The sequence below is a fragment of the Callospermophilus lateralis genome, unplaced genomic scaffold (genome assembly GCF_048772815.1).
Source record: "Callospermophilus lateralis isolate mCalLat2 unplaced genomic scaffold, mCalLat2.hap1 Scaffold_182, whole genome shotgun sequence".
NCBI lineage: Eukaryota > Metazoa > Chordata > Mammalia > Rodentia > Sciuridae > Callospermophilus > Callospermophilus lateralis.
Window position 1 is genome coordinate 2219719 of NW_027512854.1, and position 27662 is coordinate 2247380.

The 27662-nt window shown below is 32.4% G+C and overlaps 1 protein-coding gene and 1 pseudogene across 2 annotated transcripts in view; one reads left to right on the plus strand and one right to left on the minus strand.

Annotated features, from left to right (window-relative positions):
- The window catches only part of LOC143387551 (transcription factor 12-like), a 107421-nt gene that overhangs the window by 25581 nt on the left and 54178 nt on the right, over positions 1-27662 (minus strand). The window contains exons 4-5 of one of the 2 annotated variants that reach the window (XM_076841893.2): positions 9823-9896; positions 1941-2002 (exon numbers count right to left, since the gene is read on the minus strand). In XM_076841893.2, the coding sequence (XP_076698008.1) occupies positions 1985-2002; positions 9823-9896 (92 nt within the window). In that variant the 3' untranslated portion in view covers positions 1941-1984. The remainder of the gene's footprint in view (positions 1-1940; positions 2003-9822; positions 9897-27662) is intronic. The other variant, XM_076841892.2, reaches the window with a different exon arrangement.
- Positions 6095-6244, plus strand: LOC143387552 (U2 spliceosomal RNA; annotated as a pseudogene).

Genomic DNA, 27662 nt, shown 5'->3' on the forward strand with positions numbered 1-27662 from the left:
TTGTTTTCCCATAACTTCTGCATATTAGAGAAAACATTAGACTTTTGACTTCTCAGAATACATTCTTAAAATATAAGTAGGATTTATCTCAGATATCCAAGGCTGATTTGAAATTCAGCATATATAAATGTAAATCATTATATTCAAATTAAAGAAAGTATAATTATCTTAAGGAGAGCAAAAAATATTTGATGCAATTGGACCCTCGTATTTTTAAGTTATATAATATTAGTTTTGTTTTATTTTTACAGCACTGGGGAAAATCCAGGGGTACTGTACCAGTAAACAACAGCCCTTTTTATTTTTATTTTTTAAAAACTTGAGGTGTGACTTGCTAAGTTGCCCACGCTGGCCTCAAACTTGATCTTCTTGCCTCAGCCTGCAGAGTTCCTGGGATTAAAGGCACTTACCACCACCTGTGGTGACACTAGCATTTTTAAGTAGAAAGCAAACCATTTTAGTTCAACAGAATTACAGAGAAATTTTCTTATCTTAATGAGTGATGTATGCATATACCAGCCTCACATCTAATGATGAATAAAAGTTTTCCCACTAACTGTTTAGACAGTTTGAAATAACTTAAATGATTTTCCCTTCAGTTTTTCCCCTTTCCTTTAAATTATGTATGCATTGCATACCTGTATCACAACAGCCAAGGGGTTTTTTGTTTGTTTTTTAGAAAGAATCTCACTGTGTTGCCCACACAGGCCTTAAACTTTTAGGCTCCTGCCTTAGCCTTCCCAGTAGATGCAATATTAGAACTTTATAACTGTATCCTCCCAATTCTTCCCTCCAATCTGTTGTTCTATTTTTTATATATTTCACCATTACATGTATTGTAAACCCAAAACACAACACCTATTTTTTTTTTAAACAACCAATGATCTTTTAGAAGAATTAAAATAAGGGGAAAATTTCTTTTATGTTTCATTTCTTTGTGTGGATCCAGATTTTTGACACTGGTTCCTTCTTTTTGAAGAAATGTCAGATCTGGAGATAATGAATTTTCTTTGTTTAATTTCGTCTGAAAGCCTTTATTTCTTCTTCATATAGTTCCATGAAATATAAAATTCTGGTCTGACAAAGTTTTTTTTTTTTTCTTTCAGCACTTTAAATATTTCATTCTATTGTTTCTAGCTTGGATAATTTCTGATGAATAGTCTAATTTTTATTGTTGTATATAACATGTCTTTTTACAACTGGCAGTCTTTAAAACTATCCTTTTATCTTTAATTTTTAGTCATTTGAATAAGATGTATTCAGTCATTTATCCATTTTCCTTTAATCGCTTTGCTTGGCACATTGATCTGTATAATTAATTAAATTTGCCCAAAACTTGTATAATTTGCTTAATTTGAGGGGTAAAGCCCTATGCATGTACTTGCCAATGACAAGAATTTTTAAAACATTTTTTATTTGGTTTCTACATACTGAAAGATACCTCAGAATTTTATAATTCTCTCATATTTTAAACTAGTTGAAACTACAAGTCTTAATACTTTGTTGGAAAGAGGTTGAGAAGAAAATGACATATAGAAGGCCCTGGCCTCAAAAGAGAACTGTGTTAAACATGAGATTGTGGTAACTGGTACCAAAATAATGGTCTGTAGAATAATAAGACAAGTATAGTCAATTAACATATCTCAAGATAACTAGAGGAGAAAAGTTTGAAGGTTCTCAACACATAGATATGGTAATATTCAAGGAGATGGAAATGCTAACATACAGATTACAGAGATTACAGTTTACAGGTAGGTGCTGTTTTGAATACCACCAAGAGTAACAAATACGTACTCTCATGGGTTTATTTAAACCTAACTTTAAAATACACCCTTTTATTACCCATAGTTTTCTTCACATTCAGAACATTCTGAAGGAGCAGTTACGTAACAAAACAGAGATTAATGGGAACATAGATGCAATATATAGAAAACACTTACTTTAAGTCTCTGTCCCTTCTGTCTTGCTTTGCTATTTAACTGCTTCATCTCGTGTTTTGTACCTGAGATCAAGAGGCATAAAATACTATTTCAAAATTTGTGTGTCCTTTCTAATTATTCCATTTGAACTCCTAGTAGCTACAAAAACTATACCTTATTCCCCTTCAAAAATAAAACATTAGCAAATAAACAATCTGGAGAAAATACCTATGCTATATTAAAGGTATCCTAAGCTTAATTACCCATGAATACTGACAAATAAGGGACAATAAAAACAATTTTTATTCATATGATTAGATTTTCCCACTTGTAAATAAATTTTATTTATCAAAATCAAATAATCTGATATTTGTTTAAATAACCATAACTAACTTGTCACAGTCTTAAAAAAAATGGAAGTTTAATTCAGGTATCCTCTTTCTGTGGGAGTAGTGAACCTAAATAATTTTATATCTTTCCCAGTCACCTAGTATGTGTGTGGGGGGGGCAACTTTCATTTTCCTACTTTGTGAAATTTTTCTGCTTTCTATTCCTTTATAATCTGGCTCCTATCATCCTAATCTAAGTTTAAGTTCAACACAAATGGATTTATGTAATTAACCTTTCTGCATTGTCCTATAATTTGTCATTCTTTTATTTTGCATCCATGCTTCATTCATTCATTCCCTGAATAAAATCTATTTTTAATTAGCTACCTACTCCCTGAAGGATAGGCCAATTTCTTTTAGAGAAAGGCTACCAATCTCATAACATTGATGGACAGAATGAGTTGACTTACTCTATACTGAGGTTAGTCACTGGAGGCCTTTGTCCTTGAGTCCCTCTTATTATACCTTTTCAGAAAGTTGTCTTTCTTTCCCCTCTATTCACCCAAATGTCCACTGTCTTATATAGTAACTCTTTTCTGACAACTCAAAGTACTCTCTCCCCTGCCTCAAATACCAATGACATTATTTTGGTAATTCATTATTCGCTACATATAATAGCTCTTCCATTGCTGTCTTAGAAGAATTTAAGCTTTAAAGTGTAACTCCTTAGGTAAATATGACTTTTTTTCTAAGCATATTTCCTGAATTCCAAAATATGTATGTATTTCTTTACCTTTAATATTTCAAAAACTGAATACATTTAATAATCTCAGAATCTTAAAATTGGGGAAGCAAAAATTTCTTAAAAGCAGACACTTATTAATATCCTTATTTGTAAGGGAGATTCTCATACTACTGTGCTCCAATGGGAGATGAAAACATATTCCTTCTGCCCTAGAAATTCTGATGGCCTCTGCTGTCAAATGTAAATGAACTACTCAACTGGTCAATCCAAAATTCTAGCCAGTATAATCCTTCTGAGGTCAGAATGACCTCTGTATGTTTTATAGATAGCATATGAAGGAAGCCAAGGCTCTATTATCCCATATCTAGCTCTCTATCTACAAACTATGGAGTGGCTCTTGGCAAAGCTCTTGCACATGATGAAAAGATATTGAATAACTGCTAAGAAAGGAAGGAGCACTAAGCAAAATTAAAGTTCCCTTTAGCCCCATGTGGCAGAAATGTCCAGGAACTGCAAGACAAACAACATTCATCTCATCCAGATAACCTTACACACTTAATTTTAGTTTCCACAGAATCTGAAAACAAAAAATAAAAACTAAAGTAAGAATATAGTTTTCTTCATCCCAAGTTCCCAATGCATGGCTTTATATACAAAATTTAGAATACTGGATCAACTCCAAAGTCTTTCTAACCTCACATTTTCATTTTCTACCTGATCTGGTCTATCAGGTTGCCGTCCATGTGTGTTCCTGATAAATGTTCTGTGAAGCGAACGTGGCTGGTGCTGTCTTAATAAGCTGAACCCTGGCATCCTTTCATTGCTGAAGGTAGCAGAAGTCACAGCAAGTATTAAAATGAAAGGCCTCAAAATATATCTACTTATTTAAAATCCTTTTGTGCTGAGTCATATACATCAGCTAAATGAAGTATTTTAAAGCCAATTCATTACCATGTCACTGGCAGTTTCTCCTTCTTCGCTAACAGGCATAAGTCCAGAATTGTAGTGAAATAATTAGTATCCATGACATTTCTATCAATGGATAGGCATGGGGTGGGGTGGGGCATTCGGCTAAACAGAAATAACTTGGTCAGAGCCAAAAAGGGAAGAATTAGGAATACCAGAAATAGACATTGATTCTCCATCAATCAGCTGGGTCAATTTTAATGCTTAGTCTTTAAATTTTATTTTACTTCACAATACACTATACTTGTTAGGAAAATTTTTCTATCATATCATTCCCCATATCCTCTTTCACCAGCAGCAGATCCTCTTCTTTTTTTCACCTTTCTCCTCTCCCACTCCTTCAGAATATGGCATAATATTTAGGCCAGTTCTTTGACTTGGGAGCTACTAAGGTAAAAAGATTAAAATACACTAGCATAATATTCAGTGTCTGACTTCTAAGTCAGAGGCTGTCATTAAATAGTCATACAGCTATCCAGATCTCATGTATTCTGTGGAACTAGCACAAATCTCAAACTCTCCAAGTCTTGGTTTCCTCATCTATGATATAAAGGGACTGAGTATAAACAGATAACTAACATCCTTTCATCTTTGAAAACTCTATAATACTGCAAAATGCACAGGGAAGAAAGAGCAAAAATATAAATGACTTTTAATCTGCAAACCTTATCACAAAAAGAAAATGAATGCCAATTCCTGATCCCTGATGGCACCTATAAGTATAATCACTGAGTACTTTACTACCAGCAAACTGAAGGTTACCTTTTAAATAAAGGAATGAAAAACTTGATATTTTAGAAAAGAATAACAACAGAAAACTCCTCTTTCTTTAGAGCTTGATCTAGATTAATGGTAACATTGCTAAGAGGGCAGAGAAACTAAGACAACACAGTCCCTTGAAATGTCCATTGACTTAAAAGATCAAACATATCAGGAAATATAGCCATAAAAATGTACATTAAATTATTAGATATTTGTTGATAACAGTGGTAATATTAATAATAAGCAGCTTCCATTTAGTATCAATAAGTGAAATATTTAATAGCTATTATTATATTTCACTTTCACTAAAACTGTACAAGATATGTGTAAAATTATCATAATTTTAGAGATAAAAAATTGAAACCCAGAGAGGTAAAGTAACTTCTCTAAGATCACATAAAAGTATCCATTACCTTTGATCTTAAATGAAATTCTTTTCTAAGTAGAATCACCATAGGGACAACAATGCATAAACTCGGACAAATGTCTTACTACCATCAATATTACTATCATCTACATCAAACTTCATCATCTTAAGTCAATTTTAAAGTTTTCCTTCCTTAATCTCCAAATCCAATTACCCTAGTAAATATAATCATTATTCCCCAATTTGATTATATTCAGCAAACACATATACAGCTCACATTATGTATAAAACATCATATCAGGCAGATACAAAAACTTTTATATCAAAGTTGAATAGCAAGAAGTTTTTGCTTCCCCCCCAAAAAGAAGTGAGCAGTTGTATGGGAAGAAAAATTGATTTTATTTATGTCCTTTATTGATCTAAAGAAATTAAAGTATATTAAGTAAGACTAATTGAGCAAATAATTCTCAGTCATTACACTTAAAATATAGTATATCTGCAAATGTACTCATTTCATTTACATTTATGTAATTGTTATATATAGATCTAACAAATTTTGAGAAACAGTTTTAAAACCAACACTCACATAGCACTATGTACCAGACACTGATCTAAGCACTTTATGTATATTGTTTCATTTAATACTCAAAACAACCTTATGAAGTAGGTATCATTATGTCATTTCACAGATAAATATACTAAGGTACAGTGGACTTAAATAACTTGTCAGAATCACCCTGGTATCAAGAGGGAGAAAAATCTGAATCTAGAATAAATCATCATTTCTTTTTAGTAAAAAAAAAAAAGAAAGAAAGAAAGAAAGAAAGAAAAATTATGCTATATTTGGCTTTTATACCTGGTACAATAGCAAATATAGAAAGCATTTCTTTGCACTAAAGGAAAAGAAAGGGAGGGGACAAACTCATCAAATAAACTTCTTTTTGCCCTGTCTATACTACCTTAGACTTAAATCCTTCATTTTCTCTGATGCTTTACCTTGATCATGATTGCTTCTCGGCCTTTTGGCTAAGATCAAGTGTACCTTGATCATGACTTTTATAAAATTTCTAAAAATTGAAGGTGTTTTTCACATTATGATGCTTTTTTCTTCTTTTTATGTGTGTATTTTTATTCTGCACAAGTAAGCAGGCATTTAAAAGTACAGAAACCAAGACTCAAGGGTAGAAAGATCTAAGGGTAAAATGCAGTGCTCTTTTCCTCTGACTGCCTCAAACATGTCCTATTTCAAATCCATATTCCCCAAGAAAGCTGAATATGTCTATTATTTCTTCTAAAAATACTTTATATTTCTTGTCTACCTCATAAAATCTCTTCACTAAATGGTTCTGTGTGGATATTTCTAATGGCCAGAAATTTAACTACCTCTACATCTACACCGTGAGGCTATTTCTGGTGCATTTGGTAAAAAGAGGGATAGCCACAGCTAACTGGAGAGCTGCTTAAGTGACTTTTCCATGCTCAGAGAAGGGATGTAAGACTAATATGCTAAATAAAAATCTGTGCCTCTTCACTACTTGACTTTTCTGGAGCTCATGTGCACAAGTCTACTATTCTAGAAAAATACCTTAGAATCAGACTTAAATTTAGTATCTATATGGTAAATTTAGGACCCATGTATGGTGCACACAAAGATTTCCTTTGAAAAGTTGTTAAATAAATATTAAATTCAACCTACATGATTTTGTATAGCCCCTTCTATACAACTATGTATATGGCATACAGTATTAATAGGGCTCAGGTGCCAAATACAGTTTTACATTACTGCAAAAAAAAAATCATTCTTTTTCTCTTATAGCATTGAATTGGGCCAAAAAGGGGGGAAAACAGCAGCTTATATAGTTTAACCCATGTAAATCAAAAGCGTGTGTTTCATAACTCCATCCAAGTACTCTGTAGTTTTTTCAGTATTATTTTTGTATACCAGGCCCTTCAAATTTTATGAAAACTAAAATAACAAAATTTTCTATTTAGTGATGTTAATGAAAATCGAATCAATTTTGAACTTTCTGTAATGGAATGTACAGTCAATACAATATAATGAAATCTAAATTAATTTTTTCACATGATTTTTACAAAAGTATTTGTAATTTTGTTAAAGTTTACATTGAGTTAACTATTTTACTAGGAGCATATCAAAATTTGTTTTTAGCCAACATCTAATATTTATTTCTGAATTTAAAAACCCCAATGTACTAAAATATAAAACAGGAATTTAAAAACCTCAACATAATAAAATTGGCAGAAGAATGAATCACTTTGTACAAATTAGAGTTTTATTAACACGATTATAACCATTTATTCTTAAAATTATGAAAAACATGGTGAAGACAGTAAACAGTATCTAATGATGGAACACTAAAAGTTGATAATCTTCCTATAAAAATTAGTCCTGAGGGAAGCTTCAAAAGTAACCGTGAGTATCTATCTGAGGGAGAAGAGTTAAAGGGGGAAGAAAGTTTAAAATTGGATTCAGAAAACAAAAACATGCAAAGAAACAACGTGGCTTTTTCATTAGCTCACTAAATCACACATTCAGTTTTACTTCTATTTAAACCAATTCACTTCAAGGGCTAAGAACTGATAAATTTTATGCCTGTTTATCTTCTCTTGGTTAATTCTGAGAGAAATAAAACAGGCAAACAAACAACATGGCTTTTTCATTAGCTCACTAAATCATTTTAGGGTCAGACTATGACCACAATAAAAGGAGGGAAATTGGTGGAAAAGTGGATTTCAGTAGGAACAAAAATAAAGAAGGATAGCACTGGATCATCATCCTATTTGATCACTCAAATAAACAAGGTGAAATACAAATAAGGTTGTACAGTAGGCTGGGAATACCTAGAGACTAATCTTTTTTTTTTATAGAAAACTACTTCACTATATAATCAATTCTAACATTGCACTGCAAATAACCTATACTCAAAAAAATAAAGTAGGAATAAAAGACAGCATTACACATCTAACCTATAAATCAAATAGCAAGAAGAAAGGCAGAGTTTTCTCTGGATCCCATCTCTGAAGCCAAATTTAATTCCAGGATCACAAGTTACATAAATGTTTAGATACATTATTATGTTCTTTTAAAATCCTATATAGTGCTCAGTAGGAAAGCAAAAAACTTTGAGAAGGAAATGAATATCAAATACAAATGCACCATTTAAAGCACTCTAAGAAATAACCTATTATTACATAGTAACTCAAGCCTTTAAAAGAAACTATTCTAATATTAATAAATAGCATATTGTCAATTCCCCACCAAATAAAGCTGTTATTTCCAAAATCTAAATATAATAATATTATTCACAATATTATTCAAAGTATCATAAACTTTTAAAGGTGGAAAGAAATGTGTATATCCATCTGGTTAACAATCCCCAATAATAATAATGTGTCCAAGATTAAATTTTGGTTAGTTAATAGTGATGTCAACAGTAAAATCCAAGTCTTCAGATAGGCAGCACAGGACTCTTTACACTGCAGTGTAGATTTCTCAGCCACTGATTCCCAAAGGAAAAACTTAAAATCCTATGTTTTGCAGTCTCTAAGATTCCACATAACTAATCCAGTTCTTCACAAAGTATTTAAATAAACATACTATGACCAAATACAACAGCAAAACCTCATTATTTTAAGAAGTACTTTAACAGAGAATTTTCAATGCAAAAGGCTATAATCCATTCTGAGACTATGAACTAAAATCACACATTCAGTTTTACTTCTATTTAACCAATTCACTTCAAGGGCTAAGAACTGATAAATTTTATGCCTGTTTATCTTCTCTTGGTTAATTCTGAGAGAAATAAGAAATAGTTCATTATTCATTTAAATATGACCTTTTGGGAAATTATCTCTTAAACTCACCAGTTTACAAGTGAGTCTGGGAACATAGTGCATAATTTCATTGCAATTCTTTGATCTAATTTTTCATCTTCCTTTTTTTTTGAGATTTCTGTTTGTTTCTGTAAAAAAGGTTCTAATCTTTGAACTTTCTGTATGTAGGACAGTAATTGCTTGGTCTTATTTTCTCTTAATTGTCAACCAAAAAATGTTGTCTCTGTTTTGATATCTTTCTAAGAAATGGGGCTGTATAGTTCCTCACAGAAATAGCTGGTGGCAAGTAGAATAAGACTAAAAGAGGAGAGGCTGAAAGCCTGTGCTCTGAAAGCTAATGTCATTTCTCAAATCAAATTCGCACAAAGAAACATGACTATATAAATATAATGAGGCACTCTGAGCTCCTCTAGATTTCATGAGGAGTACTGCAGGCAAGTTCAAATACAGAAATAACACAAAATACAATAAATCCCCAAAGTATGACAGTTTTTAATAAGAATTAAGTCTATAGTGAAGTGACTGAGTAGTCTATCTTCATGAAAATAAATTATCTTCATTTATCTAAGAGTTCACATAGCAAAGAAATTACTTATTCAAATTATCTTTACCCTTCTATTCAAGAATTAATAAGAGCCAGCCTGGTAGTGCATGCCTGTAATCCCAGCTAATAAGGAGGCTGAGGCAGGAGAACCACAAGATCAAGGTCATCCTCAGCAATTTACTGAAACCACGTCTCAAAATTAAAAAACAAAAAACAAACAAACAAAAAAACTAGGGATACAGTTCAGTGAACTAGTGCTTGCCTAAGCACCTACAAGCCTCTGGGTGTTCAAACCCCAGTAATGCCCCCAAAAAAGAGTCAATAAGAAAACTTACTCTAGATGAGTCATAGGACGGGCCTGGTTGACCACCTGTTCCCCAAGATGTTGTACCTCCACGTTCATCCATACCTAAGGAAAGAAAAAAGTAAAATATATAAATCCAAAAAAATATTTTGGTGGATGTTTTTTGTATGGTATAGCAGAGAATAATTCACATTCAGTAAGTATACTTGCATTTTTATGGAACTAGCTGAATATCAATTCTTGCCCTAGGAATCTGAAGAAGATGCTACTTCAGAGTTCCTTCATCACTATTCCAGTATTCTCTAAGCAACACCCTATGTAATTATGGAATTTCAGAACTAAAATATTTCTTTGGATATTTTAACATTCTAGACTTCTCCATTTCTGTTCCCATCCACTCATACTCCTATGAGTAGATTCTAAACTTCTTCTAGCTTAGTACTGCCTACATGAAAATATGAAACTTTATCTCCTAAACCACAAAATATGAACGAAGCAAGTCAAACAAAGATCAATTTTATAAAATTGATTTCTATCAGATCAGTGATCAGATATTCCTTACTAGAGATATCAAATTAAGACAAACTATATCAAACCATATCAAATCAACATTAGTTATATCAAAACTAATCAAAACATGACAACATACCCTAGTAATTTTGTTGGTAACACTTTAATGTTCTCTAAAATTACACACAATCTAATTCCAAATAAGCAGAACCACTTTGTGAGAAAGGATCAGTGACCATCACTAAAAAAACAATTCTTTGTTTCTAAATGCACCTTCTGAAGCTTGGGTTCCATTATTTTACCTCCCCATCAGTCCCCAGATGAAGTTGGAGGAATTGAAGATCTCCTATCTTGACACTTCTGCCTTTTCTTTTTTGATAATTCTAGTCTTTCATATCCAGTCTTTCATATCTTTGATTTCTAGGAGGGTATATTCCCTAATCCCAAATTGAGCTTTTTACTAAGATAAATATAAAACACTGGCTTTGCTTCATTTGTGCATGTGAAAATCAAGGTGTTACAATGACAATACTCTAGTAAATTTATTTAGGCCCTCTTTCTCTTTCAGAACATTCCTGGAAAGTCTCTGCAATTTAGGTGAAATTGTGGTGTATGGTAAATAAAATGCCACAATCTCTCTGGTAACTTGCCATGGTTCCCAAAGTTCTTTTATAGGACAGAATTATCAAATGAAGGGATGGGTAACAAAGTTGTGGCTCTGCGGTAGAGCACGCGCCTAACACATGTGAGGCACTGGGTTCAATCCTCAGTACCACATAAAAATAAATAAATGAATAAATGAATGAATAGAAATAAAGATATTGCATCCAACTACAACATTAAAAAATGAAATAAAATAAAAATAACAGGGAAAGGGGGTGAGAGTTTCCAAAGAAGAGCATCCTAATTAATAAGAATTCAGTTCTTAGAATTCTGTTTTTTTATGTCTATACTTCTTGTAGCAAGTGATTAAAAAAAAAAAAACAAAAACTGTTAAAACATGTTAAAGAGTTAAAGAGAAAACATAGTGTTGCATACAGTAGTTCTCTATGTCCAAGGTTTCACTTACCCTGGCAAACTACAATTTCAAAATAGTAAATGGAAAATTAATTAACTTTTAATAACTTTTATTACAAGTATATCTATTATAATTGCTCTATTTTATTATTGTTTACTGTAATCTCTCACTGTGCTCAACTTAAAAATTCAACCCTCTCACAGGTTTTATGTATATGGAAAATAAGTGTGTACAGAATTTGGCCTTGGAATAATGTATCCTCTGTAGATAAAGGTGATTTGTGTATAGATAATATTCCTGGTACAATTTCAAGAGAACCAGAATAGTTGAAAACAGAAATTATGTATAAAAATTTAGAATGTTCTGTTCATTCTGGGAGAAACTTTGTTATTAAAGTTTCAAATTTTAAGAAAGCATCTACTAACTTGGAAAGTGTCATGTAAAAAACACTTTGTGATCATCTTTCCAGTATCACCGATTACATATGAACTATGTACCAAACATTTTCTGTGCAAACAACACTACAGAGTGGCAGACAGAATTCCTATAAGACCCAATCAAAAAACAAAAGCTTCTGTTTACCTACAAAACTATTCACCTACATTATAATGGTACATGAAACTGCAACTAATTTTATAAAAATTATATGCAAAAATACCACACTTTCATTGATTGTATAATGAAAACTTATTTTGATTAGTCCCATTCTAATGAAAACAATCAGAGAAAACTGATTCTTTGTATGACTGAATTTTCTCATAGCATGATTAATATATGAGACTTCCACATTATGTTAAATACATTTTGTAAAAGAAAATACAGAAAAGATGGGTGCTAGCCACAGATAAATCTCAGGCAAATTTAAAAGATATGAAATTCTCTGAAAGCATATACTCTGTTTATTAAGTGGCGCTAATTCCTTCCACAGAGAAACATAAACATTAATTAAATAAAATAGTTATTAATTAGGTAATTGAGCTAAAGAACACTACATATCACTGCTCTTGGATGTGGCAAAGGACTTAAAGGATGCTATAAAATAACAAAGATGTGGCTAGGTTTTAAAGTCAGAACTCTGTACTTTTATTGTTAACATTCAGACTCCAAGTAAATGGTCGTGGCTGGCACTGACAAAGACGCGAGTCATCTTTTTGTATCAATGACTCTTTTTTTACTGAAGACAATAGATTTATAAACACAGAAATATGACAGGAATAATAAAGCATTGAAAGCTTTAGCCTAAGACCAAGGTAAGTAGAAGAAAGAAACTGAACATAGAAAATGAACTTCTTAACACAGATATTATACAAATCAGTCAAAATCTAATAAACAAGTAAATACACCACAATTACAAAAGAGTGATGAGGAGGGGCAACATTTCTGTTAAGATATATCTGAAAATATATCATTCCCATGTATTTTATTTCATTGTCATGTCTAGTACAGACATGTAAATTAAATAATTTTGGAGAAGTTAGCTCCTTTACAGACTTAAATAACAGATTTAAGAGAAGGCTAAGGCTTAGAAATAACTGAATGATAGACATAATTAGAGTATTGTTAGAACTTTCTGGTAAGTTAATCTGTCCTGTTTCTTTTCTAAAGGATAATCAAGAATTAATATACAAATTTAAATATTCCTTTCCTTTTAAAATCTTTTATATACAGAATCTCTTAGTACCTGCCTTTCTGAATAAAACCAATTTAAACAAAATCTAATATGTTTTATTTCACATGCTTCATTTTTTAAAAAAAATGCTTACTTTTATTTTGTATTTTCCATAAAGAACAAACATGGGATTTGAGGCTTCATTTTTTAAAACAATGATTTGTGAATTTAATGAAAGCAATATGCCTCCTTTAGTAATTTAAAGCAATCCAGAAACTATAAACATACCAATATTTCTCTCAGAGGTTGGGAGAAGGAACAAAAAGTTGAAACTGCATTTTCTAGATGTCAGAAAGTTGGCTAGAACTCTAGCTCAACAGTAGAGTGCTAGCCTATCATGTGTGAGGCACTGGATTCAATCTTCAGCACCACATATAAATAAATAAACAAAATAAAGGTATTTGCCCACCTATAACTAAAAATATTAAAAAGATATCAGAAAGTAATATTCTTTGAGGACCAGATAGTCTTTATATAGCATTAAATTACTCCCTTTTCAATTAAAAAAACTCAGATACAGTCTACCTGCTTCTCTTTCACTGCCACCACCACCACTACCACCATTTGTTTTTGAATGAGGACACTATCTATAGTCAATCATAAAATCATCTCTCAGCTTCAAAACCATTTTTCCCCCTCATGGTGCTAAAGCAGAGTCCTTCCTAAAGGCTTTTCTAGGTTTACATCCATCACCAAAAACTGGAAACAGATTCCTTTTAAGGGAAATGATTTTTGTATGCCCTAAACAACTGCTTTTTCCCCAGAGGCCCTACAAACAAAGATTATCAACACTACAGAATTTAAAGCACTTCAGGGAGACATCACTCAAGATGCAAACAGGTTCAGACAAGACCCACCTAGAGGTAAAAAGGTTTGAAAAAAGGTGGAAAGCTGTTGACACAACAACCCATTTTCTTCTACTACTTTTCCCTAGAAAACCAAACACTAGGGTAAACAGAGAAGGAAGACTGGAATTGGGAGAGTTTACCAAGTTGATGAACAATGAAAGGAAGAAAGAGGGAGATAAAAAAAAAAAACAAAGAAAGGAAAGTGGTACATCCCTACAGCAAAGGCAGTGAGAATAGCAAGCCAATATGGCCACAATGCTTAGGCACCATGCATTAGACTCCAGCCCTGTGGAAGAGATACACATGGAGTTGGAAGGAAGAGCATAGGGGTGCCTATACAACTCAATCCCCTCAAACACTGTCTTTTCCAGCAATAAAATTGAGTTTTTTTTACTCTAGCAAGTAAAACATATTTGAAAAATTGCAAACTCCAGCACTGTCACAAATAAGTGAAAAGTAATATACGTTGCAGGATTATCATCTGCTATAGGGAGATTCAATAAATGATTTGATGAAAGAAAACTGATTGGAGATAACTGTATCTGATAACCAAAGCTATGAAAGTGTCTGTCTTTGACAGATTCTTTATTCAATTGTTCACTTAGTAAGATATTCCTTTACATAAGATTTAAAGGTTGCAATCAACTTATGTAATATGCATTTAAAAACCTACCACCAACATTTTTCATTGTAGTTTTCAGATTTTAAATACACTTGAAATAATCTATCAATTTGTTCTTCCTGAATTTCACTGCAACACAGGATAAATTAGAATAGCAGGTTCTTTGTTATTATGCTACAATTATTAAAAAAAAAGGGGGGGGAAAGGCTAGGGAAATATTAATGTCATAGAGGAATTTAAAGATATGCTGCCTCATCTAAGGTATAAAATGGGTTATAAAGTTTTTTGTTTTTATTTACAAGAGATTCTGTGCAATAGCCTGTCAAATAAAACAATCTAATTTAAAAACAAAACACATGTGAGAAATTAAGTCTGTAAAAAGATTAGAAGGAATCATCCTTTCAGGTCACCTTTTAAAATTCAAGCACATTTTTTGTTTGGCATTGTTGAAAACAAAGATTTACAAATACAGATTCATCGTAAAGTCTTTAGTGACAATATACAGTGGAATATCATACCAAATGTCTCATCAACATCATGGCCAAATTTGAAAATAATCTCCAAAGATATGCTATTGTTAATAACCACATTATTCTGACATAAAGGCCACATATAAAGATTTAACTAAACATGAAAATCTAGTGATTTAATTAATAATAAAAAAAGAGGTAAGATGCAGGGCAGTAAGAAAATGTTGAGTCTCTAAGAAAAAATAGAAACCATCTGATGAACAACAATTGAAATTAACAAGTTCCTAGAAGACAACTTGAGGATTTTTTTAATATTTATTTTTTAGTTGTTTTTAGATGGACACAATATATTTTTACATCGATGTTGTGTTGAGGATCAAACCCAGTGCTTCATGCTTTGGGGAGCACTCTACCACTGAGTCACAACCCCATCCCCCAATTTGGGGACTTTTTAATGAAAACCATCGAGTGATCTGGTAGAGATTTGCTCCATCCAAAGAGACATAAAATTACTGAACTATCTCTGAATCTCTTCTTGAAATAGCAATCGAGTTTCTGGTAAAAACAAAGGGCTTTCCCACTGCACCTGAGAAGCAAGTAGAACACTGGGTCAAATCCATTCATTCCTCATTTGTGATCCTTTGCTACTCCAGGAATGATATCCACACTCCAGAGCATGGTCTCAATATACCTTTTCAGCTTTAGTACTTATTATACCCCTTCACAAACTCAATGCTCCATCCTCAAGACATTAACCGAATATTCCCTAAACATGTGAAGACTGATCATATATTTATATTCTCCACTAATTCCTTGCCCTAGAAAATCCACCCTAATCTTTCTCCTACCTATTGAATTTCTGTAATTCAAGCTAAAATTAAATACCCTTCCCCTAAAGCGTTCTATATTAATTAATTCTAAATCAGAAATTAATTTGCATTTATTTTGTCTTAAACACAAATGACTCTTTTCATGTATATCACATCAGCAAAACTTTATAGCATGTAACATACTTATTCATCTCTACATTCTTCTGGTACCTAGTAGAAATATGCTACTCTGCATTCAGATGACTACTGCATAATAAAGAAAATGTAAAATTAGTGCATTCACATGACAATCTGTCATAAAAATTTAGAAACAAAAAAGGAAGCTTAAAAAAAAGAAATCAGCCAGGCACAGCTGTAATCCCAAAGGCTGGGGCAGCGAAGACAAAAGGATTGGGAGTTCAAAGCCAGCCTCAGCAACAGAAAGGCGCTAAGCAACTTAGTGAGACCCTGTCTTTAAATAAAATACAAAATCGGTCAGGGGATGTGGCTCAGTGGTGCCCCTAAATTCAATCCCTGTTACCCACCCCCAAAAAAATCTAAAATAAAACAATGATGTCAAGCAATCTAAGTAAATTTTTAAGAATGAGTGGAATAATAATTATTATTTTTAAAAGGAGTATTATCTTTAAGGGCAGACTACAAAGATGTAGGGGAAATCCTAAAAGTGACGAGAAGAACTCTGCTTTCAATATGGTACAGAAAGCTCCTACAAATAGCTTCAATAAATCCTGGAGGGCAGGGAGGGGGGAGATGGAGGGAAGGAGGGAAGGAGGGAGGGAGGAACACAGTTAATCCTCAGTATATATGGGGTACCAGGATGAATGAGTTGCTCTTTTTAATAGGTCTTAGAGACCAGAACAGGTGAGTTTCCCATTCCAAAAACTTTGTCCTGCAGGTAAGCATCGATAACCTCAAGCTATTACAGTTACAACAGAAAACCCATTATCATCCTGGCCTGAAGAAAAAGAGGACCCAGCCAGGACAGTCACAATCACCAAAAAGTCAGGAGAGAATTCCAAAAGGAAAAAGACACCCCCCACCAAAAAAAAGCCAAATTTCTGGTATATATTTGCCCCAGTCTTTAAGCCCACATTAAAGGACAGGCCCAAGCCAGTTTGCAGCTGAGGACAGACAAACAGAGATCTGAGCAGCTGCTATCCTCAGCCAAGTTAGAATTTGAGTTTAACAAAATTAAAGGCTCACTAAAACAAAGAAATTAAAAAAAAAACCTTGAAAAAAACCTTTGAAAGAAACCAAAATTTCCACAAATAACATTGATAATATTTAAAATTCCTTGGTAAAAAATGTGATTCAATCTCAAGGGAAAAGATAGTCAACAGAGGGTAAGTTTAAAATGATAGGTTAAGATTTTTAAACAAGGACATAAAAATAGATACTATAAATGTGCTCAATGAGGAAAGGACACATGAAGGTAATGAATGAAAAGAACAGTAATCTAAAAGAAAACAAAAACATTTTTTAAACAGCAAATTAAATATCTAAAATAAAATTTCCTAGAAGAGACACAACAGGGAAAAGAATAAGTAAATTTGATGACAGATGAACAGAAATTATTCAACTGAAGAAAAGATTAAAATAACCAGGGCTTCAGAGACCTAAGGGGAGGATATAAAAAGCTATCCATAGATAATAATTACAGAACAGAGAAAACAGAGTAGGAAAAATATTTTCATAATGACCCCCCAGAAAATTTACAAATGTGACAAACTTGCCCATTAAAGACTCTACTCAGTCCAACTCATACAAGTCAAATACAAAGAAAACCAAACACAGGCATATCATAATCAAGTTGCTGACAACCAAAATTAAAGAGAAAACCTCAAAAATTACTAGGAAGGGATATATTTCATAGAGAGGAACAATTCAAATTACTGTAGACTTGTCTTCAGAAACTATGGATGCTAACAGATGTGGCAAAACCATCCTTAAAGTGCTTGGAGATCGAGTTGGGCATGGACAGAAGAACAGGGAGAGCAAAAGTATCCTTCAAGAATAAAGGTGAAATAATGACAATTTCAAGTAAAAGAATATTTAAGAATTCATTCCCAACTAACTTCAGTACAAAAAACACTAAAAGAAGTTCTTCAGGCTGAAGAAAATGTTATCGGAGGGAAACCTGGATCTTGAGTAAGGAAAAAAAAAAAGCATCAATATTATAAGTAAAAAGACTTTCTCCTTTTAATGTCTTTAAAACACAGCTGTTTAAAGGGAAAATAACATTATCTCATAGGAGTCACAATGCTTTTAAATATAATACACAAGGCAATAACAGCATAGAGATGAGCAACTGGACCCATAAAGTAAACAGACACGTAGGTCAAAAGATTTCTGCATTTTATATGAAGTTGTACAATATTAACTCTCAATAGTCTGTGAAAAGTTAATGATGTATTTTAAAATCTAGAGAAGCTAACCAAAACAAAAGACAGAGGCATTGTTAAAAAGTCAGTAAAAAACCTAAAATGGAGTCCAAAGAAAATCCAAATGTCAGAAAAAGGATGGAAATATAGTCAAACAAAATACACTTACATGAAACAAACAAAAAACAAATAAATTAGAAAGACCTAAATCCAGTCACACAAATAAAATATTCCATTTTTATCTAGAAGGAAGACAGAAAAGCAATCAAACATATTCCTCCTTTCAGTAAGAGTACACCTCATTGCTCTGTGAGCTCATAAAGTTCTTGCTGCTGCTCTTCTTGAACAAGGCAATTATATTTGGGTTTGGTGGTTAGAAAAAAAGGTGAAAATATTACAATTGCACTTACACATTAAACAAAAAAAGATACAATGCTATACCAGTGTGAAAAATGCATACAAAGGGTTTTTATTTGTTTGTTTGTTTTTATAATACCCATTACGACCATAAGTCTGTACCAATAAAGCAGTTTCTGTATAACTATCAAGTACATTTTAGTGAATTTTTGCTGATTACCTAACACAAATTGCTATTTAAAAACAGCTGTGTGAGCAATTACTATTCTTAACTTAATTCCACAAACAATTCTATTCATTTCCCGTAATGAGGCCCATGTACTCCCTGTGTTCCAGTCTTAGACCATTAATTCCTCTAATGGCATCACACTCTGCCTCTCCAGAGGAACTCTTTAAAAATATTCCTTTCATATTTTTCCTGTATTTAAAAAATTTCTTCCTTATATACACTTTGAATTACTAATCATTTATTTCTGGATTCATAAAATAAAATTCTACATTCACCATTTCCATTTTTGACCATTTACATACTGGTTAATTAATTTCCTGCTACCCAGCCTCTTCCTAGATTATACCAGCAAAACCCAGTGTCAGACACAAAGCAGGTTCTCAGTGGATATTTGTCCATAGGATAAAACTGAAATATTTCCGGTTACCAAAAGCATCATATATATATATATATGGCTATACTCTTGTTCTTCATTTCTTACGTTTCTATAGCAGAGGTCAGCAAACTTTTGCTGTAAAGGACCAGACAGCAAATATTTTAGGCAATCAGAATCCAATTGCTCTCCATATCAACTCCTCAATTCTACTACTGTACCACAAAAGCAACCATAGACAATATGTAAACAAGTAGGAGTGGCAGTGTTCAATAAGTTTTATTTATGAAAATAGACAATGAACCATGGGCTATATTTCCCCCATCCCTGCACTAAGGCATCAAACCTTATGAATCACTTGGCCTCACTCAGATTTAAACTTTGGGTCTCTTTTATATACTTTCACTTCTGTTTCCAAAAAAACCCTAAAAACTGAAAGCACCTGCCTTTCATTATGTGCTCTGATTTTATGTTGTAACCCCTGAATGGCTCGTTTAGTTTTGTGATTTTGTCCTCTATGGATAATAAATTTCCAAATGCACATTCCCAGTTTTAAATTCAGTTCTGCATTTTGGATCCTGAGCCTCCAAATTTCTACTGAAAGCATTCATTTTTAGTAATTTGCCATCACTTAAAATCCACAATGTCTAAAGCCAAATTCATCAAATAACTTTCATTTATTCCTCCTATGACTATGGACAATATCAATCCTTATTAATATTTCTAACACCACAAGTAGTACTATAATCATCCAAGTCAACCAGATTTGTAAACTAGCAGCATCTTTGATTCCCCATTATTTCTTTCTCCACCATCCTTATAATTATTTTTTTTTTCTTATATCTCCCGAGTTACTTTTTACATTGGGCTTTTGTGACATATCTATTTAACTCCTGAGCAAGAGTCACTCTTAATCATCCTAAAACACACTTTCATAATACATCACCTGCTTATAATGTAATCTTCCTAAAATACTTCTCCAAAAACCCATTACTCCCAGATTTAAGAGGTAAATGAGCATTTTCAGTACTTCACTGTCAACAGACTCTCAAATTCTTCAATCTGAAAAGGAATGTTTATTCTAATCTGTTCCACAAGTGTTTATTGTAAACAGTGTTTCTAACCCTAAAAAAATATATTAATTTTCTTACAATGGCACATGTTAGTGTCATCATCTAGCGAGGATTATAGGCACTAGGGTCAGAGATGCACAAGAATCGCAGACCTTGCATTCAAGGAGTGAACTTTGGTGCCTTACCATTCAAACACTCTTGGTTACATCCAACTGTAATCACAAGGCAGATTAATACTCCTACATGGTTTCAGTCATAAATATTTTATGGTTCTTTAGTGTTTCTACCTTTTGTCCATTTAATCAAATCTCACTAATACAATGCTCACCTTCAATTCCATATTTTTTGTACAACTTGCTCAGCTTCCCTAACCTTACTAACTTCACCTTAATACTAGTATCGTATTTATAAATCTGTGTCATACGGAATGGAAGTTACATTGTTTCTTAAATCAACACCAAATAATATGTCGCCTCAAATTAAGAATAAAGACCACACTTTCAGCTCTTAAACTGTTATCACCTATAATACTGAATGCATAAAAGCAGCAATAAAAAAGTTTTGATGTACACAATGACACTGCTACTCAATATAAAAACTTGTTTCCTAGTAGCAGATTTAAACTTTTACTTAACCTACTTACATTCATTCCAGTCCTGATAAACAGCATGATTTTGCAAGGCAGCCTTTATAAAGGAAACAACTGATGACCAAGAATCAGAACAAAAGTAAAGAAACCAAAAGGCATTCAGCTGAACCCCTGACATTAGCACAGTGTTCTATGGAATAAATTAAAGCACTCATGCATATGTATTACTGTAACTAGTAAGCAAAAATTGCTGCTGTGAACAGATTTCTAAATTTTGAACTTAGTCTAAACCTTAAAAAAAAAGTAAAGTATTCTAAGAATGTTCACAGTTTAGAAGTCTATAATTTATCAATAAGCTATCCCAAAATTCATTTTATTTTAGAATAAGTTAAAATTAGTTGGAAAATTTGGCCATTATCTATGTAAATAAAGCCTCAATAATAAATTTAGTTTCTGCTTTGATTAATAGTTTGGTAAACTCCGCAGAAATTAACAGAAAGCAAAACTTTACAACAGATTTTCTACATTTACAACATGAAATTAAAAATTACTAGATACATGGAGAAATAAAAATATAACTATTAGGAATAAAGCATGCCATACAAACATACAGAGCAAACATACAGAGATGACAGCAATGTTGACATAAGAAGAAAAGAATTTTAAAAGAGTTATAAATATTCAAACACTATGGTTAAAAAATAAATGAACAGAAACTCACTGAACAGCAAACTATTTAAAAATGGGATTCTAGAATAAAAAAATACAATACTTGAAAATTTCACTGAATAAGCTTAACAATGGACTAGAACAGAAAGTATGATAAGTGAAACTGAACACAGATCAATAAAAAGTTTTCAGTAGGAAAGTAGAAAACACTGTAAAACATGAATAGACCATCAGCTAAAAGGTCCAAAACATGGAGTATCAGAAGTAGATGGGAGTGAATAAACTGGCAAAACTTTCTCCAAAATCAGTGAAAAACATCAACTTGCAGATCTAATTTGCTGAGCAATCTCTAAGCGGAACCATAAAGCAAATCTCACCAATTTGCACAATTGTCAAAATGCTAAACTACTTGTGTAAAGAAAGAAATCCTAAATTTCATCAGAAAGAAAAAAGACAATTTACATTAAGGAGAAAATGATACCAAGAAACACTACTTCTCATCAGAAATAACAAAGGCTAGAAGGTAATAGAATGACAGACACCCTTAAAGGGAGAGGAGGAAAAACAAAAGTCATCTCAGAATCACAGACCATAAATGTAAACTGCAACATATACCAACTGAAGATTTTAGACTGAAGGAAAATGATATGAGATGAAATTTGGATTCACACAAAGAAAAGAAAAATACAAACAGCAAATATGTGAGTAAGGATAAAAGACTATTTCCTTTCATCTTTAAAATGCATGTGATTGTTTAAATTGAAAATCATAAAATCCTTTTGAAACCTTTATGGTATTTTTAGGACAAAGAACGTAAAAGAGTTAATGGAACAATACCTGTTTAGATTCTTAATTTTATAATAATGACATAATATAAACACCGAGTACACTGTGATAAGAGTATATATTATAATCCCTATCAAAATCCCTGAAAATAAAGAAAGTATAGCTAAAAATCCATTAGAAGGATTAAAACTGAATACAAAAACTATTTGATTAATCAAAAAGAACAGAGGTACCAAAATATTACTATGATGGAACTAAATATAACACACCAATGAGTACAAAATGTTAGACTGTAGAGCAACTAGAACTCTCATATATTTGGAAAATTCTTTGGCACTTTTTCAGGAAGTTAAACATACTTCTACAATATGACCTAGAAATTCTACTCACAGTATTTACCCAGAAGAAATGAACACAAACAGAATTACACAGAACTATTTATAGAGCTTTATTCAAAATAGTCAAATCCATAAAATAATCTTAATGCCTAGACACACCTAAATGGATAAATAAATGGTTTATCAGCACAATGCAATACTACCATTTAGCTACAAAAAGAAAAAAATACTAACAAACACAACTTAGTGGGTCTTTTCAATAAAAGAAACCAGACACAAAAGATATCCTGTATCATTCTACTTTTATAACATTGTAGAAGTGGCAAAACCAATCTAAATATGATTTAGATAGCAAAACCATCAAATCAGTGGTTGCTTGGGATGGGTAGGAACTGGCTGGAAAGGGACATGAAAGATTTTTCTTTTTTAATATTTTTCAGTTGTTGATAGACCTATATTTATTTATATGTGATGCTCAGAATCAAACGGAGGGCCTCATACATGCTAGGCAAGGGCTCTACTACTGAGCTGCAAACCCAGCCCAAAAGATTTTTCTAGAGTGCTGCAATTTGGATCTCCTGTGAAGTAGATTTTGAGGTGGATACCAATGAGAAAGAATTCCATTGGAAAATGCTGTTATTGAATACCTCTGATGAGCTAAAGGAAGTACAAAGAGATAGAGAGAAAAGTTGAATTGTGATACAATATCAACAAATGCCTCAGCTTCCTAACAGGGGAGTTTTGGGGCTGAGAGCCTTTGGAAATTACCATAAATTGCAGCAAGCAGACCAAGAACTTTGAATCTCTCATCTTAGAAATACACACATATACCCCAAAGATTATACGTTACCCCCAGAATGTAGACAAGACCATGATCGAGATGACTGTCTTCAGCAGAAGATAATTCTTGAAGAACAACACTGGGGAGAGTTATCTACCACACTCCCAGCAGCTTGAGAAATAAGTGCTCAAGGCTGGAGAAGCATTGCACTGAAGCCACCACATGTCATGAGTGAACAGCTTTATATCTTTTTTTTTTTTTTTTTGGTTTAAGGTGGTGCTGAAAATCAAACCCAGTGCCTAACACATAATAGGCAAGCACTGAGCCACAATCCTAGCCCATCAACTTTATATCTTGATTGGAGTATTGGTTATGGGTGCATACCTGTATGAAGTTTAATGAATTATACACTAAAGATTCATCTATCTCACTGTATGTAAATTTTACTTCATATTCTGTTTCATCCACATTAAGTTCTCAGAGAAGAAGAAATGCACATTTAAGCCAATAGCAACAAGTCATTCTTACTACCAATGTAAACTGATATACTTTGAAAAAAAAACTAAATAGTGGACAATATATGCTTTTTTTCAAGATAAAAAAGACAACTCGGTCTTCCACTATGGTTAAAAAACTGCAGTGGAGAAACATAAGCACTAGCTTAAGGTTACTAAGTCCATCAAATTATAACTAGAAGATTAACTGAATTTAAAAAGAGATAAATGCAATGTTTTTTTTTTGAAACCATAATGCAAGTAAAAAGTATAAAATTCATGTTGAAACATTGTGATTTAGACTCACTATTCAAGAGGGAAAAAAGGTTTTTTTTCAGCTGAAGCTACTATTTTGTTAATAAAATCTTCAGAAATACGTGTTTTCCTCACAATCCAAGAATTACTTTCTGATATTTTTGAGATATTGCAATACCACTCTACTGTCTAATATCTACAAGTTGGCCTTTAACTACTGCTCAAGATTGAGATCTTCAGTCAACCAATTTCTTGCTCATTTACCTGCATTATAGTCTCTTATTTAAGAATCTTTATTAAATTACTTAAATTACATGAGTAGATTTAAGTACATAAAATCATTATCTTGTACTCTCTCTGAAATGAAGATAGTAACCAAGACAAAACAGAAGAAAGTCTACTTACTAGAACTGTTTATAGACCTACTTCTTTGTTAACCCTCAAATACATGAAAAGGGCTAGAATCTCACAATTTTATTCTCTAAACACAATGATAAAATGACCTGTTTGTATTTCTGAGTATCATTTTAAATTTTTCTAAGTATCACACAGAATACTTTTCAAGTTTTTAAAAATCCTTTGGAAAAAGAAATGGTTATGACAAAATGCTGGCAATTTACATTTAGCTAACATATTATCACAAGTAGAACCCATTCATTTTAAGTTTGTTCCATAGCCTTTGGCTGAGTTGGCCATGATCCTCTCCATAAAATCTTCAACCCAAAGAACTTGTATAGATTAAAGACATGGTTTACAAGCATTTCTGCTTAAGATCAAGGATCTTGATGTGGCTTACAGATTTCCTCAAATTTATGTCAATCCTAAGACTAGGAAAAAGATAGTGATACATAAAGTTAACAAGCTGTTCAGAGTTCCTTTGAGAGGAAGAAGGGAAAATCGATGATGTTCCTTTATGCCATAGTAACAGAAAAGTATGCATCTTTCACCAACTCAGCAAGTGAATACACACTTGTATTCTAAGTGTACATCTCCATTTAAAGAGGTACTGCTTCCCACCTCCGACTCCTTGTTAGAATCAATATGGAATGGCTTCAGTCATTAGTTTATCCAATTCTATACGTGCAGGCAGTAACAAATACCTTAGTCATTTGGATCCCTTTCCACCTGCCCTCTATATGTGAACCCCTGGTCTACATTTTCTTCCAGACTTTCTTCAAAATAGCATTCCTCTCTTTCATCAGATAGACTTTCAGATTTCTTGGTGTCCCAGAAAATCCTCTCCATATCTCCTTTGGTGTACTTGTAGTTAGAGAAAGATACTTATCTGTTGATAATTTGAAGAAAATTTGACACATTCTGAAGTTCAATATATTTAGTACAATAAAGACTACCAGAAAAATGGATCTGAATGATTTTCTTCCATACCAAGAATCTGACTTTCACACCAAAGTTTCTGATTTCTTCCTTGTCAACACAGCAAGCAAAATATAATAAACTCTATAATTACCAACATTTGGAAGGAGGGCTCAGGAAAATAAGTTTTACAGTCCATTTATGTCTGGTGTTGACATTTACTAGCTATGTGATGACTATCCTAAGTGTATTTCTTTGTCTACAAAATGGGGTTTCATAATAGTACACAAATTACAGAGTGAGTTGAGAATTGAATTTGTAAGGCACTTAGTACGTGCCAGTAAGTGTAAACTACCTGAAACTGTATGGAAGGCCTTTTCAATCCCATGGTTACAGAACTTTTCGGAAAATTGTGCCACTGAAGAAATTTGTGGGAGGTGGCCATCTGTTGCTTAATGAAGTGGCCAAGTGTAAGTTGGATTTTCGATTTGTGGTACTGACTCTTCAAATTATTGTTCTTCTCTAACTATATTTATTAGTAGCCTGCTGTTTACATTGATTGGCTACCCTCAATGTGTTTTAATTTCCCATGTTAGGAATAGCCATTTCTTTTTCATAATGCTACTTTTAAATGGTCTCGATAGAAAGCAGGGTGGTGGTTGGGAAGGTTGACACAATCCTGGACCCATGTTCTTCAAAGGAACCCATAATCTACAAAGACACACATATTTTTCCCAAACCAACCTTCCCACCACCCCTGCTTTTATGAGAATAAAAAGCTAGAATATGAAAAAGAAATGGTATTCATAACATGAGAAATAAAAAAAATTGAGGTAGCAATCCATAGTTCAAGTTGTGTGTCTTGAATGTCACATCTTTTGTGCCTCAGTTTCCTCATCTGTGAGAACCAGATAACAACATATAATGTGACTGGAAAGCATCTTGCAAGTAGTAGTTTCTAAATACTTACGATCATCTATCCTGGCAAAACTATTTCACTGCACTATTTCACTGAGTCATTTTAAAAGATTAAGGTAACACATGATAGAAAATAATATTATGTCACTGTTTTGCATAATGATCTAATTAAATCTGTTTTCTATAATTTAACAATTTCTATTCAATAAGTATCTAGCAAACACCTATTGAGACAAAATAATTTGTCATTTACTCCTCCACCAAATTTCTCTTTTGTAAATCTCTTTTGTATAGTATTCATCAGCAGCACAAATGGTTAAGCAAGTTAAAGTCAATAAAACAAACCAAGTTTTATCCCAATATTCCCACTTCCATATTTTGTCCAACCTCAAGATATATACAGGTTAAGCATTCCTAATTTGAACATACAAAATCTGACACTTTAAGAATATGAGCATATTTTAGATATTCAGGTGAGGGATGCTCAATCAGTTCAGTCTGTGCAAATATTCCACAATTTTAAAAAAAAATCCATTATATCAAACACTCCAGTTCCCAAACATATCAATTTCAAAAACTTTTTGAAAATACTGAATTGTTTCCAAGATGATGATGTCATCCTAAAATAGTCCTCTAATAAACTAACCTAAAAATCACACTGACTAGAAGTCAGAAGTTTCAGTTCAAAGGACAAATGCAAAGAATTTAAATCAGAAAAAAATGTATAAAAGACTGAAAAAAAATAACAATAATTACTAGCAAAGAAAAAATATTAAGATGAATCAGTCACAAATGTGAAACACTCTCAGAGCATGATGACTCATCCAACAATACAGTTAATGCCCTGGAAGATGTTCTAATGAACAAAAACTGCATTTTAATAATAAGTAAACAATAGTGTGGAATTTTAAATTTTATTTAAATAATCCACAAGTAAATTCCTAAACAATAGAACAACAGTAGAGTGGATAGTAGAATCATGTGCATATTGTGATATAGATTTAAGTTGTACTAATTCATTTCCATGTTTCCAAGATCATATAAATCAACTATGCATAGCATCCATCATCCCTGTTTTTTTTTTCATTTTCAATTAAATTCCAAATGCTTTTCTTTTTGTTTCCAATTAAAAAGTATTCAATCTGAATATAGAAACTCATTCTACCTTTTCTCCTCTTTTATCTATAAAGCTTCTTTAAATAAAAACTTTCCTTTCATCATATTGTTAAATAAAACAGCAAGATATTAAATGGATGCTTAGTATGAAAACTGGTTTTTTTAAATGTATGAGGCAAAACAGTTATGAGAACTACAAAAACTAGTTTTAGTTTTAATGCAAAGTTCTAT